The 15,888-nt window shown below is 40.1% G+C and overlaps 1 protein-coding gene across 5 annotated transcripts in view; it reads left to right on the top strand.

Annotated features, from left to right (window-relative positions):
• lpp (LIM domain containing preferred translocation partner in lipoma) overlaps positions 1–14,863 on the top strand; it is a 207,297-nt gene extending 192,434 nt beyond the window's left edge. For all 5 annotated transcript variants that reach the window (XM_085152077.1, XM_085152074.1, XM_085152079.1 and 2 more), the window contains one exon: positions 2–14,863. In XM_085152077.1, coding sequence (XP_085008203.1) covers positions 2–130 — 129 coding nt within the window. In that variant the 3' untranslated portion in view covers positions 131–14,863. The remainder of the gene's footprint in view (position 1) is intronic.
• Positions 14,864–15,888: the final 1,025 nt, after the last annotated feature.

The raw sequence follows: 15,888 nt of genomic DNA, 5'->3' as shown, positions 1-15,888 counted from the left end.
GGACTGCGGCTCCCTACTCTCGGAGGGGGATAACCAGGGCTGCTACCCGCTGGATGGACACGTGCTCTGCAAAAACTGTAACACCAGCCGCATCCAGGCCCTCACCGCCAAGGCCACCACTGACCTCTAAACAGCTAAACTGTGATAACCCGGCCCTCGCTCGCTCTTTTGGTTTCTTGCAAACATCCACAAAAGTCTGCATTCCTCATTTACACATATATGGCTCTATATAAATGTTCACCTTAAGTAACAAAACATACTGTGGCATCACATTCACACGCTCACATATAATTATTTACTCTGTAAAATCACTGCAGAAGAGTTTTTCTTATTTAAAGTTTTCTTCCTGTAGCTTAACATAAAGAGAGGAAGACGTGGGAAGCAACTGCTCTTCCTCAGTCTGAAGGTTAAAAAAAAGGATCTCTAAAGAAAGAGGGTTTAGTTATAATTATATTATATTGCATTATTTTATTGTAAAAATGCTAAGCTAGCTGGTTCATCATTTAACTCTAAGCCATAGAGCTTTTACGCATTTCCTACAATTTTTGCACTGCTACTTTAAATCTAAATCCGTCTGCAATATACATCACCACCCTCTGTTATCATCCTATTATCGTATTTATCACCAGCACATATCTTTTAGCCAGGTTGCACGTGCATGCACGGGCCCATAATGTTCCTCTCCGACTTCTTCTTCTGATCTAAAACATGAGCAGGACGTGCAAAATGTTTAATATGTTTACTGTGCAGGTGAAGTTGTGGATGGATGTCAGTGTGCGCGTGTGTGACTGTAGCTTTAGTAGTATTTTTAGGAAAAACGTGTTTGTTTGTTTTTCTGCAGGACAAATCAGAGTACAGTACACAAAATGGGATGAAATTACCCAACGAAGGCTTTCTAAACAGTTCTGCATAACTCCAAAAAGCGAATCTAAACGGCCATGTTTGTATGTATTTCCACATTATTTAGAGTAAACTGCTCTGTACTGCAGGAATGATAAACAGTTATTTCCGCTGTTGAGAACAAAAAAAAAAACACACCTCCTTTTTAGCTGGATATTCTTTCATGCATATGGTTGATTATTTTCCATTTTGGCCTGAGCAGCACACTCATATAAACACAACCTTTGTGTTGAGTTTAATTCTTGTTTGTTTTTTTCAGCGTATAATTGTGTAACTTGCCCCTTTTTAACGACTATAGACAAAAGCAGTGATTGTTCTTTAAGCAGTCTCACAGAAATAAAGAATATTCCATGCCTATGCAATTTTTAATGTTAATTGCATCGACACTTTATGAGAAATTTTATGATTTAAGGAAATATTTTACATGTACAGATGTGATCATAAGTGTCCTTATTGTAACCCTGTAATCAAACTGTGTGTCTCTGTGCGTCTCTGTGCTTTATGTCAGTGCTGATTGTTTCATTAACTCTCATCTTTTATATTTGCTGTTTGTTTCAAAGTTGATGGACAAAGAAGGGACCGTGAGAGTTTCCCAAAAGTAACTGATTATGTTATTTGCTCGATCCAAGAGCGATGGACCAGAAGCTTTAGAGCTTAATCTGAGGGTTCATTCCGATGTTACAGCAGTACTAGGTGAGTTTAAGGTACCTTGTGGAGTATGACTTTACTGTTTATCGCAAAAGACGACAATCAAAACACAATAAAGACGTCAGGCAAAGAAAACGCCTTCAAAAAAAGACCACAAAGAAGCAGACAGAGTCTACGAGATACAGAGTGACACAAAACGACTGCATAGACAAAGAAGACCACAGAGAGGCACACAATGATGGCACAGATATGCAAACATTCCAGCAAAATTATATAAGACAAGTATAAAGACTGTAAAGAGAAAAAAATTGGCTTGGCTCCAAAGAAATTGAAAGTAAAAATTGTAAGTAACTACAAAGAAACTACATAAACCCTAAAAAAAACTATAAACTATAAACTATAAAAAGACCAAGAGATAAACAAAAATTAAAAAAAAAAATTAAAATGAAAAGAAAACTGTTTCCCCACCCAACCAAAAAACTGAAACATGCAACATGACAAAACAAGTAAAAAGAATTTTTTTAAAAAGACATAAAACGACAACATGAAGTGAAGAATTTCCAACAAGAAGCAACAAAAAACAGCTAAAAAGACGAGACGAGAAAAATCTACAGAGATGAAAAGACAACGAAGTGATGTTAGACGACTACAGTGAGGCACAAATCAAATACAAGCAGATGCACATGACCACAAACATGTAAAATGACAACAGAGAAATCCAAAGCGCAGCTCTGCAGCCACAAAAACAGTGAAGAGCAGCTACAAGCTAGCAGAACATGACGTTCATACGAACATTCAGCTGTTTTATCAGAAGAACAAAAGTGAAACTTGATGTTGATTTGTTCTTAGAAAATCTCCACATGGTACTTTGAAACTACAATTAACTACAAGTTGCAATGCTTTGCTAGTTTATTAGCTGGAGCTAACCGAGGCGCATTATTCCCGAGGCTCGATCAGAGAAGTTCATTCTAACTTTCAGAGAATACGTCTCCTCTTTCCTGTTTTCCTTACACAACATTTAGTCCTGTTTATCGCCTCTGATCTCTATTTACTACATCAGATGTAATCAGTGCGTCCTGTTACAGCAGAGTTTCAACCAGGGTATCGCTTTGTAAAGACGACTGTGCTAATAAGGCGAACGAAGAATTCACCAAACCTTTACTGTCGCAGATTTTCTTATTTTTGCTTGCTTATTTGTTTGTTTTTTAACTTAAAAATTGACTAAGCTTTCTATTTGAAAGTTGAGAAGGTGGAAGCTGGTTAGGCAGTTTACATTTGGTACTAGCTCACATGCCTGCAGCAGGAACGGAGCGAGGGCTGATTCTCTAAAAAGGTTAGGCAACATAAACTTCACGTCCTCAGGACATTTTCCATCAATATTTGGAGTGCATTGCTGTACACAAAAGGTCCATCGGTCATATACAAACCCCCCCAAAATACAGCATTTTTAGTAAGTAGCGAGTGCACTGCTTCAACTAAAAACCTGTCATCTGTCCTAAAGATCTTTAAAAATGTCTCCACAGTGTCGCTGAACTGTTTAGAAGCAACGTCTACAGTCATCTTGAGTATCGCAGCTTAATTAGTTAGGCGGTGATTAAGAGAGCTAAAGCTGCGACAGTCGGGTCTGTTCTTCTGTCTGTCTGGAGATTTATTCTTCTAATACTTTGGGAAAATATACCACAATGAGACTACAGCTGGGATTCATGCTGCGTTAGCGTGTCACTTTATCTGTGGCCCTTGTTTGGATAATCAGGCGTCAGCACTGAGACGGTCGGCAGTGGACGCGGCAGCTGTGCATTTCTCCCGCGGCCCAGTTAGTTAAACATTTTAGTTTCAGCCTCTGTTTGCTGTACTTTACTGTAACAGCTGCTCCATTCATATCTTAGTGATATTTGACAACAGAAAATACACATCTATAATAAAATTGGGCTGTGTAGAAAATATGATGCATGCCTCGACAGCGTTCAGTAAGTGGATGTTACAGACGTCAACAAATCCGCCAAAGCAAACTTCCCAGCGTGACAGCAGTTCAGCGTAAAATCAGGAATTCTTTCAGATCTTCGGTGCATGTAGGGGTTGAAGTGACAGTAGATACCTTCCTGCCACTCCTTCCCTCGCACCGCTGTCACAAAGACTGGATTGCCCTCCATTTAAGAATCACCCACTGTCGCGACGCGGGTTCGGTTTGGGTTGGTGGTATTTCTACTTTGTAAGAATGCCGCTTTTCTTACAAATCGAGTGAGCGGCCGTCCGAGGTTCCCTCTCGCTCCCCCTCGTAGCCTTCTCTGCCTCCGTCGAACAGTGGAGCTCTTGTTTTGACCAGGAGGTTTCCAGAGTTATTCCAGCTGTTGCACAGACCACCGTGTCAGCTGCTCATGAAAATCTGCTGATGGCTACCAGGAAAACAAAATTACTGCCGCCCTGTTTTAGTTTAGCGCTATCAAACTTTTGCTTTACCAGGAGATTTTGTAACCTCTGGCACACAAAAGGAACCAGTCTGCAGTGTTGGTGTTGTTATTCTACAGACATCTACATTTTTCAATAAATCTTTACATCAAAATTTCTCTATAGATGATCTAATGATGTCTTTAACACCTGATTAAGTAGCATAAGTGAAAGGTGCAGATAATCAACACCAGACTGTGCCGCTCCCTTCATTTCTTGGAGCATTTTAGCATCTTTGGGCTCATTGTTTTGAGCTGAAGATGCTAAAATTCAGTACTTTCATGTTCTCAGCCAGCAGCGCGGTTTCTGTGAAGTAGCTTGGATAAAAACCATTTCACTTTTCCAACAAGTCACTCTGGGGCATCTAGCTGCAAAACACCACAAGACTTCATTCAGGAAACCAAAACAGCTAAAAGGCAAATGAATGTTGGACTTCCATTTGCCTGGAATCCGACTCCAAATCGTCCATCACTGCCATTTGCTATTTTCCTCAACAGAAGAAGAAGCTGTATTATCTAGAGAAGGCCTTTACATTAAAAGGATGTAATGCACTCACAAAGCAGTAAACAAATAATATGAATAGTTATGAATGATTTCAAGTTGGTTCATTAGCACATGTTTTCTGCTCAGCATACCCTGGTCTGGTCCATGTGCACAGGTAAATCTCTGCTGATGTGCTGAAGCTGTGTCAAACTCATGTATTGGTTATTTTTATGGTTAGTCTTTGAACATGTTACGCTTCCTTTCATTGGAGCACATATGATGCAAATCCTCTCATAAAGAAAACGCTTTCATAAGTGAGTTTGTTCGCGTTGTCTGCTGTCGTCGTCGTAGCCCCGCCTGTAAAGTGCCTTTGGCTGAGCAGTATTGAATCACCGTACTCTTGCTGTGTATTTCATGTTTTTTCTTTCACCTCAAAGAACTTCACTTCTTTACCTGTTTTTTTTTTTTTTTTTACCAAAGTAAATAAAGACGATCCCCTTTGTAGATGTCTCCATCAGGCGCTTAAGGCTGCAGCCGCCGAGTTTTAACTCACCTCGTATAGCCCGAGCCGCTATTTTGAGTAAAGCATCTGTTCTTGATCTTCTGAAGGGGCTTGATGTAGTCTTTTTTTTTTCTTTCTTCCTTCAATAAAAGCTTTGCAATAGCAACACGTCTCTGTGTCTTGCTTCCTTTTGCTGTGTTTTGTTTAATTATATGAAAAATCTTAAACCTCTATCTCTGATTCGGGCCCGTCCACCCCCTCCCCCGCCGCCGGTTAACACTTGGCCTTTCGGCTCCTGGTCCGGTGGATTGCCCAGGTAATGAGCTCGTTCTCTCTGTCTTCTCCTCGTGCCACCTGTTGGCAACTTCCTCTGCACTGTACCTGCAGATGAAAGAGATTTATCCCCAACAAGTAAAAGCCGTGACTACTTGACTCAAATGCACCTGCTTACATGTCTCCCCAAACACTCCTTAGCTGGAATCACCAGCCTAATAGAAATCCTACACTTGCAACACTCTTTTGTGTATAACTGAGACTGTGGTTTAATTACACCAGTACTGTGTCACAGTCTCTCTCTCTCTCTTTTTTTTTTTCAGGGCCACAATCAGCAAATGCACTCGACTATGAAGTATGCTCACTGCTGGGATCAACTTGATGGAGTTGTTAGAATAATTTAAAGACCTTTTTTTTTCTTCTTTCTAAACTGCCACCTTTCCAGGACCCGCTTGATTTAATCCTTTCCATTTTTCATCTTTACTTGTGAGCTGCAGATCAGCAGTAAGTCGCAGAGCACTTTATTTCCTTCTTGCAGACTGCAAAATTGAAATGGTACGAACGAGGCGATCCGCCTGCAACACTAGAAGGCCCTCACGCGGGGTTTCTTCTGGTCACTGACGACTGATGTACATGAGAATGTGAAAGCAAACAGAGGCTGTTTATCCACAGCTGGCCTGATGCTGACAGTAAATACTGCGGTTATATCATCGGCTTGTTTGCTCTCCAGCTCCTGACGCGAGCTGTAAACTGGAGAGTACTCACTCATCCCCCCCGTTCCTCTGCTAGTAAACTGAAGAATTTGACATGCCAGCAGTGTGGAGATTTCCTCGTAATTTTTTCCTAAATATGCTGCAGGCGATCCTGTGTGTGTGTGTGTGGGTGTGTGTGTCTGAGGGGGAACGAAGGCCCCCCCAGCAGTTTAACCGAGGACTTGCTTTACTGCACATAAATCTGGTGTTTACAAACAAATTGATGAGTGATGGGCCCTCCAGCCAACATGATGTACCCTCCAATTTCTTCTTCTGCATAAGAAATCCGGCGTCAAGTCTCCGGGGGCCAGCTCCAGCATTTTTGAATGTCTTCTTCTAATACGCAGAATTGTGCCCTGATTTATTTACCGGGAAGCAGAGATGAGCATGAGGGAGCAAAATGGGCCGCTATCACGCATAATCTTGCACACTCTCGATTTAAATGAAGCTGTCATATGGTCAGATTTACATAACATTACAATGTGGGCCGACATCGCAGCGCTCTGAGCTTAATGTTATTAGCTTTAAAGTGAATTCCCACTGTGCATTTGCATCAAGAGCATTGATTTTGTGTGTCCTTGACTTGGCTAAAGGCAGTGATGTAATCACTGAGTCAGTGTTGCTCTGGGTAAAACTTCGACAGATCACTCTGAGACACAAATCCGAGCCGTCCCAGCGTGCACGCTGAAGGAAACCGTTATTAGTGCCTCTTGATCTGTAACTGGCTGCGAGCATCCAAGGACTGGCCAAGGTGGTCACTGGGTGCGAGGGCGCCGGCCAACTTTGTGTGAAGAGAAGCTGCAATTATTGGAGGAGTTTAAAAGTCTCTATTAAAGCCGCGGAAAATATCAAAGTAAACTTTTTCCTCTGTCGATGTGCCTGTTTTGTACAGCAAAAGCCTGACTATTGCATGACTCATTCATGAGTGAACAATAAGCATCTTAAGTGCCATTATCCATGCGGCAGAGTTTCTAAAACAACTGCAATCATGTAAAATGGAAACGTCTCCTCTGGCGGGTAGCTCTGTTGTACAAGCATCACTCAGACTCGTTTATATCTCCTCTGTTTGTTTCCTCTAATGCTCGGCTACTGAGCAATATCGCGCTCCAGACTGGAGTCTTTTTGTTAATCCATTAACATTTAATACTACTCACCAAATGTAATTTTAAGACAAAAAAGGGTTCGATAAACTACTTGTGTGCTGTAAAACAAGATGTTAGGCTGATTAGAGCAATTTATCATGAAGTTAATAGCTTCATCATAGACTGTATGTAAAAGATGATGTAGCTGTTTTAAAGCTTTGGTATTAGCTTTATGGCAGATTGGAGTGAAGCCTGGGCTAGCTTGCTTGGGTAACCAAGTTTCATCTGAGGTAGATGCTAGCAAATTGGCACTAAACAACAGACTAATGAAATCTTTGCGTATCACTCACCAAGACTGGAGCTCAGACGTCTTCGATGGGCTGTTAGTACAATTAACGGGACAACAGCCGTATTATTGGTTAGATAATTGCATAAAAAACAATCCAGATGTCCAGTCCAGGCACTGAATCAGCCTAGAAGACAATCCCACACTCAGAACGGCCCTGCCCATTCTAAAGATTAAAAAAACAAATGTTTAAGCATCACTGACCTTTTTGGTGTAGCTCAATCTCAGGAGTTAACATTGCTCTGGTTCCCACCTTAAACTCTATATGAAAAGTTATCATCCTGATGCAAAGAGTTGGGTTTTTTGTTATTGTCTAATATCAGCTTTTTGAAACCAACCGTCACCAGCAGGGGGCGGGACATTGCATGCTCATAGAGCAGTGACTCATCAGTCATAGGCCGGGTGGCATAGCGGTTAGCATGTTCTCCACCTGGTGTTTTCTCCGGGTACCGCGGCTTCCTCCTGTACGCGCAGTTAGTAGACTAGGTGTGAATGACTGACTCTGTGTTATCTCTACAACACAACTGGTGACCTGTACCTGAATCTTGCCCTGTGGCAGCTGGGATAGGCTCCAGGCCTACATGACCCTGATTGAATAAGAGGGAAAAAAATGAATGGCTAGCTGTTGTATTTACCAAGACTCACATCCAGAGAATGAAATCATGATCACCATCAGATCAACTGAGCACGTTTGAAGGGCACTGAGAGACCTTTCCTACAGAAGAGTCGCCCCCTGGTGGCTAATAGGGGGAAAATATTAAAAGATTTCGGGCACTTCAGCAAATGGCTTCAAGGTAAGAAAATATCATCCAGCTTCCACATAATGCCTATGTGTGTTCCCAGACTCTTTTATTACCCAGTTCCATTAGCACACATTAAATTTCCTGCTGTGTGTGTTGCGGAATTTGACATTTTCAGGGCTAAAAAACACATTTTACTGCTGTCATAAACTGGACTAAACACATTGAAACGCTTGGACATTTAAAGATCCTGGGGCAAAGTCAGATTTTTGATTATCGCAGTTCTACGACAAACTCTGAGCATCAACATTAGGGTTACTGGGTTAAAATATGAAAATCATTTTAAAATAGCGGAATTACAGATGAGCTAGAAGATGAGCCTGGTATTAAAATTAGGGTAAAAAGGAGACAAAATGAACCTCTATATGATAAGAAAGTTTATTGAAATTATGATGTGTTCCATGATCCTGATGCTCAGACCTCAAAATCATGATTGCAAAACACCCCTGATTTTGTCTGTGGATTCTGGCACCTTGAGTGCATGTAAAGTGAATTTGGTTGTGGTTTTTAATAGAACATAAATGTGTTTGTCAGCACAGAAACTTTCATGTTTATATCTCCTGTACTTGGTTAGTTCTGAGGAGTTATGAGGGCTCAGAAATGCTGAAATCTCAACCCACTGGTTATTTTACTTTGAGGACATTTGCTCAGAGAATGGCAATATGAAGATAAAATTTTACACGACTTATTTAAATGTGCAAAAGCTATTGTAAAAAGAAACTCAGCTGATTCTTAATCTTTTCCGATTTGGTTCATTTTATACGGAATGACCCAATCTTTGCAAAACTCTTCCCAAGCTTGACCTGTATCTCTACTGTGTGCACACTGTGACACAAACGACAGGTAATAGAGTCACAGAGGCTTAGAAAACATTTAAAACTTGGACTTCAGTGTGCAGTTCACCCACTAGAGATTATGTTCTGATCCAGAGGTTACAGCGGCATTGCTTTCATCAATTCAGAGCCTTCTTTTATTGCCAATTTTAATTACAGCTCTTGCAAATCAAGCCAATAATACAAGGACAAGGGTCAACTCATTAATATGTACTTAAAAGCTGTGTTACCCCAAGGCTTTTATCGCCATACATTATATATTGGATTCATTTTTTACTATTCTTATCCAAATGTAGTTTCAGTCTCTTCTCACTGTTTTAGCTGTTCACCAATTTCTGATTTTATAGGGTGGAAAATGAAGTTGACCTCTTGACCTCACAGTACACGGCAACAAAAGCAGAGAGGTTCTCCTTTAAATGTAGTTTGACCTTATTGACTGCAGCTGAGAGCATGCCAGGATTTTCTGTTATCTCTTTAAACCCGAACATGAAATCAGAGCCGTGAACCTGCTCCTTTTGTTTAATTCGCAATGTATGTTTTCTAGTATGAAAAGGTAATGATGCAGCTGCTGCTTGTTGGCCTGTGCCGCTCAATCACCCAACCCTCGCAGTCTGTCAGGCTCGAGCTGAACCCACCGAGTCGAATCCATTTATATGCAGCGCAGAGGGAAGCGTTCAGATCCGGATAAATCCTCAGACTTTACTGACTTAATGTAGGTGCGTTTCTCCAGCTCCACTGAAAGGTAAAGCAGTTCTCATGATTTAAGGCGCTCTTTGAGCTGTCACCTCTTGACCTGAGGGTAAGCGGCAGAGAGGCGTCCGTGGATTTAATGCAAAACCTTGTGTCTCGGTGTGAACTTTCATTCTCACACTAAAGCGGGCCGACTGATTAAGCCAGCTGAGGAAATCTGAATGCTGGAACAGTGAGCGCAAAATGAAAACCACTTTCTTGTTTCCTTGACGGTGGGATCGTTGAGTGCTACCAATTATACTTTAAACTCCACAGATAAGATTTTAATAGGTATGGAGCTGAGTGTTTCCATGTGAACCAGGTGTGCTTTTTGTGCTTACAAACAGGAGTGTGTCATATCAGGTAACGACTTCACGAGGGGAAAAGATTTCGGTACCGTATAGGTCGGTGTTTCCTACCTATTTTTGTCTGATATACCCCCACGTAGATGACGTCACCTTTATCCAAACCACCAGTCACGTTCCTGATATGTTCATCCTAGTCAGAGGCGATGATTACATCTGGCCAGAAAAGGCGCTGCTGTTGGAGGATGTTCTGAATTCAGGAGATTCTTTTTATGTATATATATGTATAGACTCCAAGAATAAAATACGAAGCTAAAAATGAGCAACATAGCTGTCCTTTAACCATTTTTGTGTGTTTCAGCCACTACTCGTCACCTCAGCTACTCTTCTAGCTACTTACCCCCCCACCGCCAGTTCATTAAGTACACCCCTGAAATTGAATGTGATCCAAAACAACAGCTCAGCTGTAAACTTCTACTTTTAATGACATTCTTCATTTTTACATAAAGGGTGTTTGTCATGCACTTACACTAAAATGTTCCTAATATTTTGCCCCCCTTATGTATGTTAATTTGAAACACAAAATATTAGAACTTCTAATAGAAAACTGTTAAAGTGGTTTATTTTAACAACAATTTGTTTAAATATGTATCTAACAATCCACTTATTGCTATTAGCTAATTAATGCTACTAAAGCTAATTTTATTCCCTAGCTGAACCTTAGCTAGCCATCCTCCATGTTATTGCTAGCCCACTGTCTCGTTTTCACGCATTCCAAGTGACACAAAATTTAAACATATAAAATTGTATAACATTGTGCTGCCAGCATAATTACTTTTTTCATAATTATCATTGTTTTATCATTTTTTTAAAATTATTATTATTATTACACAGTCTTTCCTAAGACTGATAAGCTGCAGAAGTAAATCCCAGGGTAGGTGTAGCATTGGTTCATGTTTGTAACTTTTTTTTTTAATTTCACGAGTTTTAAAGCAGATTTCTTTTTTTAGTGGACGGTGTGTTAAATACTCGCGTTTGTTGATGTTATCTAAACCAGCTCAAGTCAACTCTGGAAATTCAAATGAGCCAATTTTAATCTTTTTTTCTTTTTTTTTTTTTAAGTCTCACACGTTCGCCTGTTGTAACCTGCCAGAGAAGTTACGCTTACTCTGGTTCACGAGCTTTTGGTGAACATGTGTTTGAGGCGCCTGACTCCTCTCAGAAATCAGACCATGCTGCAAACTTCAGACGTCAGAGTTTAACCGTTAAGCCCAAATGATGAAACGAGATGCCTCTTGATCATCCTGCCTCATTTTTGTATTTGAATTTCTCTCTTAACATATCACCCATGTGATAATCACACTTTAACAAGATAACATCAAATTCTAAAATTATCTCTGTTGCCAGCTCCCAAGCGAATGCCTTTCTTTCAGCTATAGAAAACCTTTCCCGTCTTTGTAGTATGAACTTGTGTAGACATCCTCTTTTTTTTCATCTAAGAGGCTTTTAAAGTACAATATATGGACTGTGCATGAAGCTTGCATGAAGACGGACTAGTATATCTTACTTGGATGCCGTCCTTTCATGGGAATATTGAATAAAAGAGTCTTGCAAGCCTGTCACACAGCCAGATTAAGAATTAACAAGTGTACAGTATCCATCTGTTATTTCCAGTAAAGCTTAATAATGTGAATTTTTACCAAAGTAAATGTTTAAGTCAATGAAAGATTGAACAGCTTTGATGAATGCGCAGCCACAGAAATACCCAAGACATGTCTGTATGTTTTGCAAAATTCAAATTAGAGGGTGAAGGGTAGAGAGAAATTGGCTATACCCATGTGGCCTCAATAACTTACACTGCTAGGAAAAAAGAATAGGGTTTTTTTTTTTTAAATCCCAGGACTGAGAATTATTTGATCACACATAATAAGTCCAGCCACAAATGCTATTAAAACTTAAAACTGGGATTCTTTGGACACAGAACAAAGGCAGTGGAAACACAAGTGATAAATTATTCACATCAAACCAGTCGCCCCTCCCTCCCTCCCTCATCACTGTTTTGCTCAGACACTCCAAACTCATCCAGCTCCTCCTCCTTGGCTTGAATTACTGAAGCCCTCAGATGTCTGAACTTCTGCACCTCAAATCTCTCATAAAATTCATACGCCGGTTCCTTCACTGTGTCTCAGCTGTGAGCTGGTGCTGCTTTGTGCCATTTGTTGCTGCGGTGTGGTCAGGAGTTTTGTATGTTTTTGGCATTGTTGGGTTGATGCACAGCTCAAACCCAACAAGCTTCCAGGTTGCTTTCACTACAGTCCACCTCTTTGGTCCACAGTGAAATATTTTGTAAAACCACTGACTTCACTGATCTTTTTTCATGCAGCTTAAAGTTTCCACTAATTAATTTGAATATTTGAACATCTACTTGATGGTTTGGCCCCAATTTATTTTCAGTTTGGCACAAAATCCTTTTTTGTAATTTGAATCATTGTGACTTTAGAGATTTTCTTTGACTCCGGTTCAGTGGTTCTAAAACTTTTTCTGGCGCTCCTCATTTCACAAGCTTCAAATAAGCTGTGAAATGGGAAAGCTCCTTTTTAAATTAATTAACGATTAAAAAAAGGATCCAAGTTGAAGTTTAGCTAAATAAAGGTTGACCTGATAGTATTTACTATCTTATTTCAGTTTTTCTATTTAACATCTCTCTGCAAAGGTTGGATATTTTACATTGCTCTTCCTTATATGAACGCAAGAGGTCACATACTAGACTTCTTCTTCTTGGGCAATGCATCCACCTCCAGCTAACTAAACTAAAAACAGTCATTTTCCTCTGAATTAAGATGCTTTTGTTTTTTTTAAATTATTATTTTAACTTAGCTGTGCTTCATGCAGCAAAGCCAGGAAGTTCACTAACATGCTCAAACTGCCCTGCATCATACACGTCTTATTTATAAGGTCTAACCAAAAGGTTCTGCCCAGTCACATGTTTAAGGCCACCTTCTTGTGGAACTTTGGTCCATTTACAGGTTGCTCCAGCATCCTATAACGTCTCCTTGCACTCACAGATGTGATCCCTTCCACTGTGTCCAAGCGGAGATCATCTTCTTTTTCTGGAAGTGAACAAAATCACAGCAAAGCAAATGACAGAGAAAGAACTGCCTGGGTGCCCAGAAAAACTTAGGGCTGTACTTTAAACTTGTGATGGTCTCACCCTGACAAATTCACGGTGCACAACCTGATGAATATAGAATAAGAAAGGACATGAATACTGCCTGTCTTTGGGCTTGGACATTGTGGACTTCTGTGTTGGCTCTCTAGACTCATCACTGGCTTTTCCTCACATTAAATTTGGGTCTTTTTGAAACAACTTAAAGCCTGCTCTCTTTACAAGTTTGCGATCTGTGATGTAATTACATTACGTCTTAAAATCGAGAAAACGGCCACACTGGAAGATGTGTGGAGACTTTGAACCCCAAATCTGTTAGTCTGTTGTAAAATTTCCCATCTCTCCCTCCAGCATGTCACTGCAACCTGCTGTTTTTAAACCTCTCACCACCCCAGCATCCACCAGCACCCAGTAAGCTCCATCTCCCTGTCAGAAATACTCAGTTGTTGTTGAACTGTGAGCCTAAATACCACTGACTAATTAAATTTTGCTGCTGTAATTCATCATTTCAAATTTATTTTATATAATTGTACAACAAAATATACTTTTATAAAAAAACAAAAATGGCTTATTTTGCATTTCTCCTCTTATTAAACACCACCTAAATCTCTTGTTTTTCCAAATATGAATATACTTACATATATAATGCAATAATATATTTTTTTTCCAGGTCTGTATTTGCATAACTTACTTAGGAAAAGTATATTTCAACTTAACATTGATTTATCCATGTCTGACCGGAGTGTAACGGCACATTTAAAGCACATGAATTAAGCTGCTCCATTAACCTGCTCTTAACACTCTTCCTGTATCCTCTGTGAGACCAAGGTCTCGGGTTGCTCAGATGCTCCTGAATGCGTGATTGAAACTAACAGTGTTTTGTTCAGGCTCAACCATCTGTGATTAAGGGGATTTGAGACGGATTTTGTGGATTACCACAGCAACATTTGTGTGTAAACAGCTGAATGTCACAGGTTGTGTGTGCTATCATGACTGAGTCCATTCACAGAGTGGATTAAGGGAAAAAGCATCTACCCAGTGCCACCGTGCACCCCACCAAACAGCTCCTGTAAAATGTGAAATGCAAAATCTACACATTTCCTGTTGAGCTGCTTGGTTTGCTGCAGCTGCAGGAAGTCGTCAGTGGGTGTAAAGAAGCAGCAGGAGAGACCGTGAACTGAATAAATTAAGGATAGATGCAACATACGTATTTTTCTAGCGAAGTGGGAGAAAAGCATGTAGTGTTGTGTCATTGACCAAGAGAAAATCAAACGAAGAGAAATGACTCGAGCAAAGAATCCAATGTAAACAGTGGCTTTGTCTCTTTGAGCTTTTACTTCTTCCCTCAGTTCTGTGTGTTTTATGGTGTAATCAACATTATTGATCGGGTCTCCAAGGCTTCGTGTAAGCTGTGCAGTGATTGAACCGCAATTCAGCAGTTGAGCTCTCCTTCACTGTTCTCTCTCGAACTGAAAATGTCATGTAACGACTGCTTTTAGTGACCTTGTCAATCGTAAATGATTTGCGTTTCGAAAACCTTCACCTTATCCTCTTTAAGGCCACAGAACTGTCATCGTCACTGACTTTACCCAACCCCCCCCCCAAAAAAAGCACTTTTAAATATTCATCTACAGAGTCTGCATTTTGTGCACATTTTAGTGTTAAATGCAGTTTGTTCCTATATTTTCATCAGTTTGACAGAGTCAGCACATCAGACCAGCTTCCTCCCCAAATCATTATATGTGCTACTTCACCTTTCTTTCTTTTTTTTAATTCATAAATCATAATCTGCTTACTTTAAGAAATCCCAAACTCCAACGTTTAATGCAACAAGTAAGGAAATAAAATGTATTTATGTAGCACTTTTTTAAACAACATATGCATCAATAAAGACCAGACAGTGATGACCCCAATAGGCATCGAGAACCCAGGAAAACAACACAAATGGCCGTCTGAGCAGGTCAGCTTTAAACTGCTCCGTCAGTTTGCTCCGTCAAACTGCCCAGATTATCACTTACGATAGCCGCCCCCGCAGCAGAACTGTGCTGTTAACACACTTCCTTTAGTTCATGTGCACAACAGAAAGAAAATAGTTCCTACAATCACTCACAACTGAAACGCTGTTAAACCTTCAATTTCCAAAAGGACAGAACAGAAAGAAAAAACTTCTGCATGAAACTTCTCACAACAAGTTTCTTTTATGCTTTTGTTTTTTAGTAACTGTGTCATAATTCCAGGAAAGAGGTATCATTGAACGATTTGTTTTTAGGATGAGCTGGCATGAAGACAACATCAGCAGTCAAAAAGAGTTTAGACACTCGTAGACTGCTCTTAAATTCAGTTTTATGGTTTGATTTTTCCTGTTTTTAATATTCTGATTTTACCCACAAGTTTTCAGAAGCCAATCTGTATTTTTACATTTAGATGAACAGCAATATAACACACAGAGCGATGAAATATCATGCGCTGAAATAAGATTTTGTTGATGTTAGAGGGTAAATCGAGAATGTGCAGATATAAAGTGGCTGAGATAATTTGGTGATATTAAGGCTTTTGCTTTTTATACTTCATGCATATCTTGATGTTATGGTTAGAGGTCAGTATGACCACCTGCCCTCACAGCC

The sequence above is a fragment of the Neolamprologus multifasciatus genome, chromosome 23 (genome assembly GCF_963576455.1).
Source record: "Neolamprologus multifasciatus chromosome 23, fNeoMul1.2, whole genome shotgun sequence".
Lineage (NCBI taxonomy): Eukaryota > Metazoa > Chordata > Actinopteri > Cichliformes > Cichlidae > Neolamprologus > Neolamprologus multifasciatus.
This window is presented reverse-complemented; position numbering and strand designations above follow the sequence as displayed.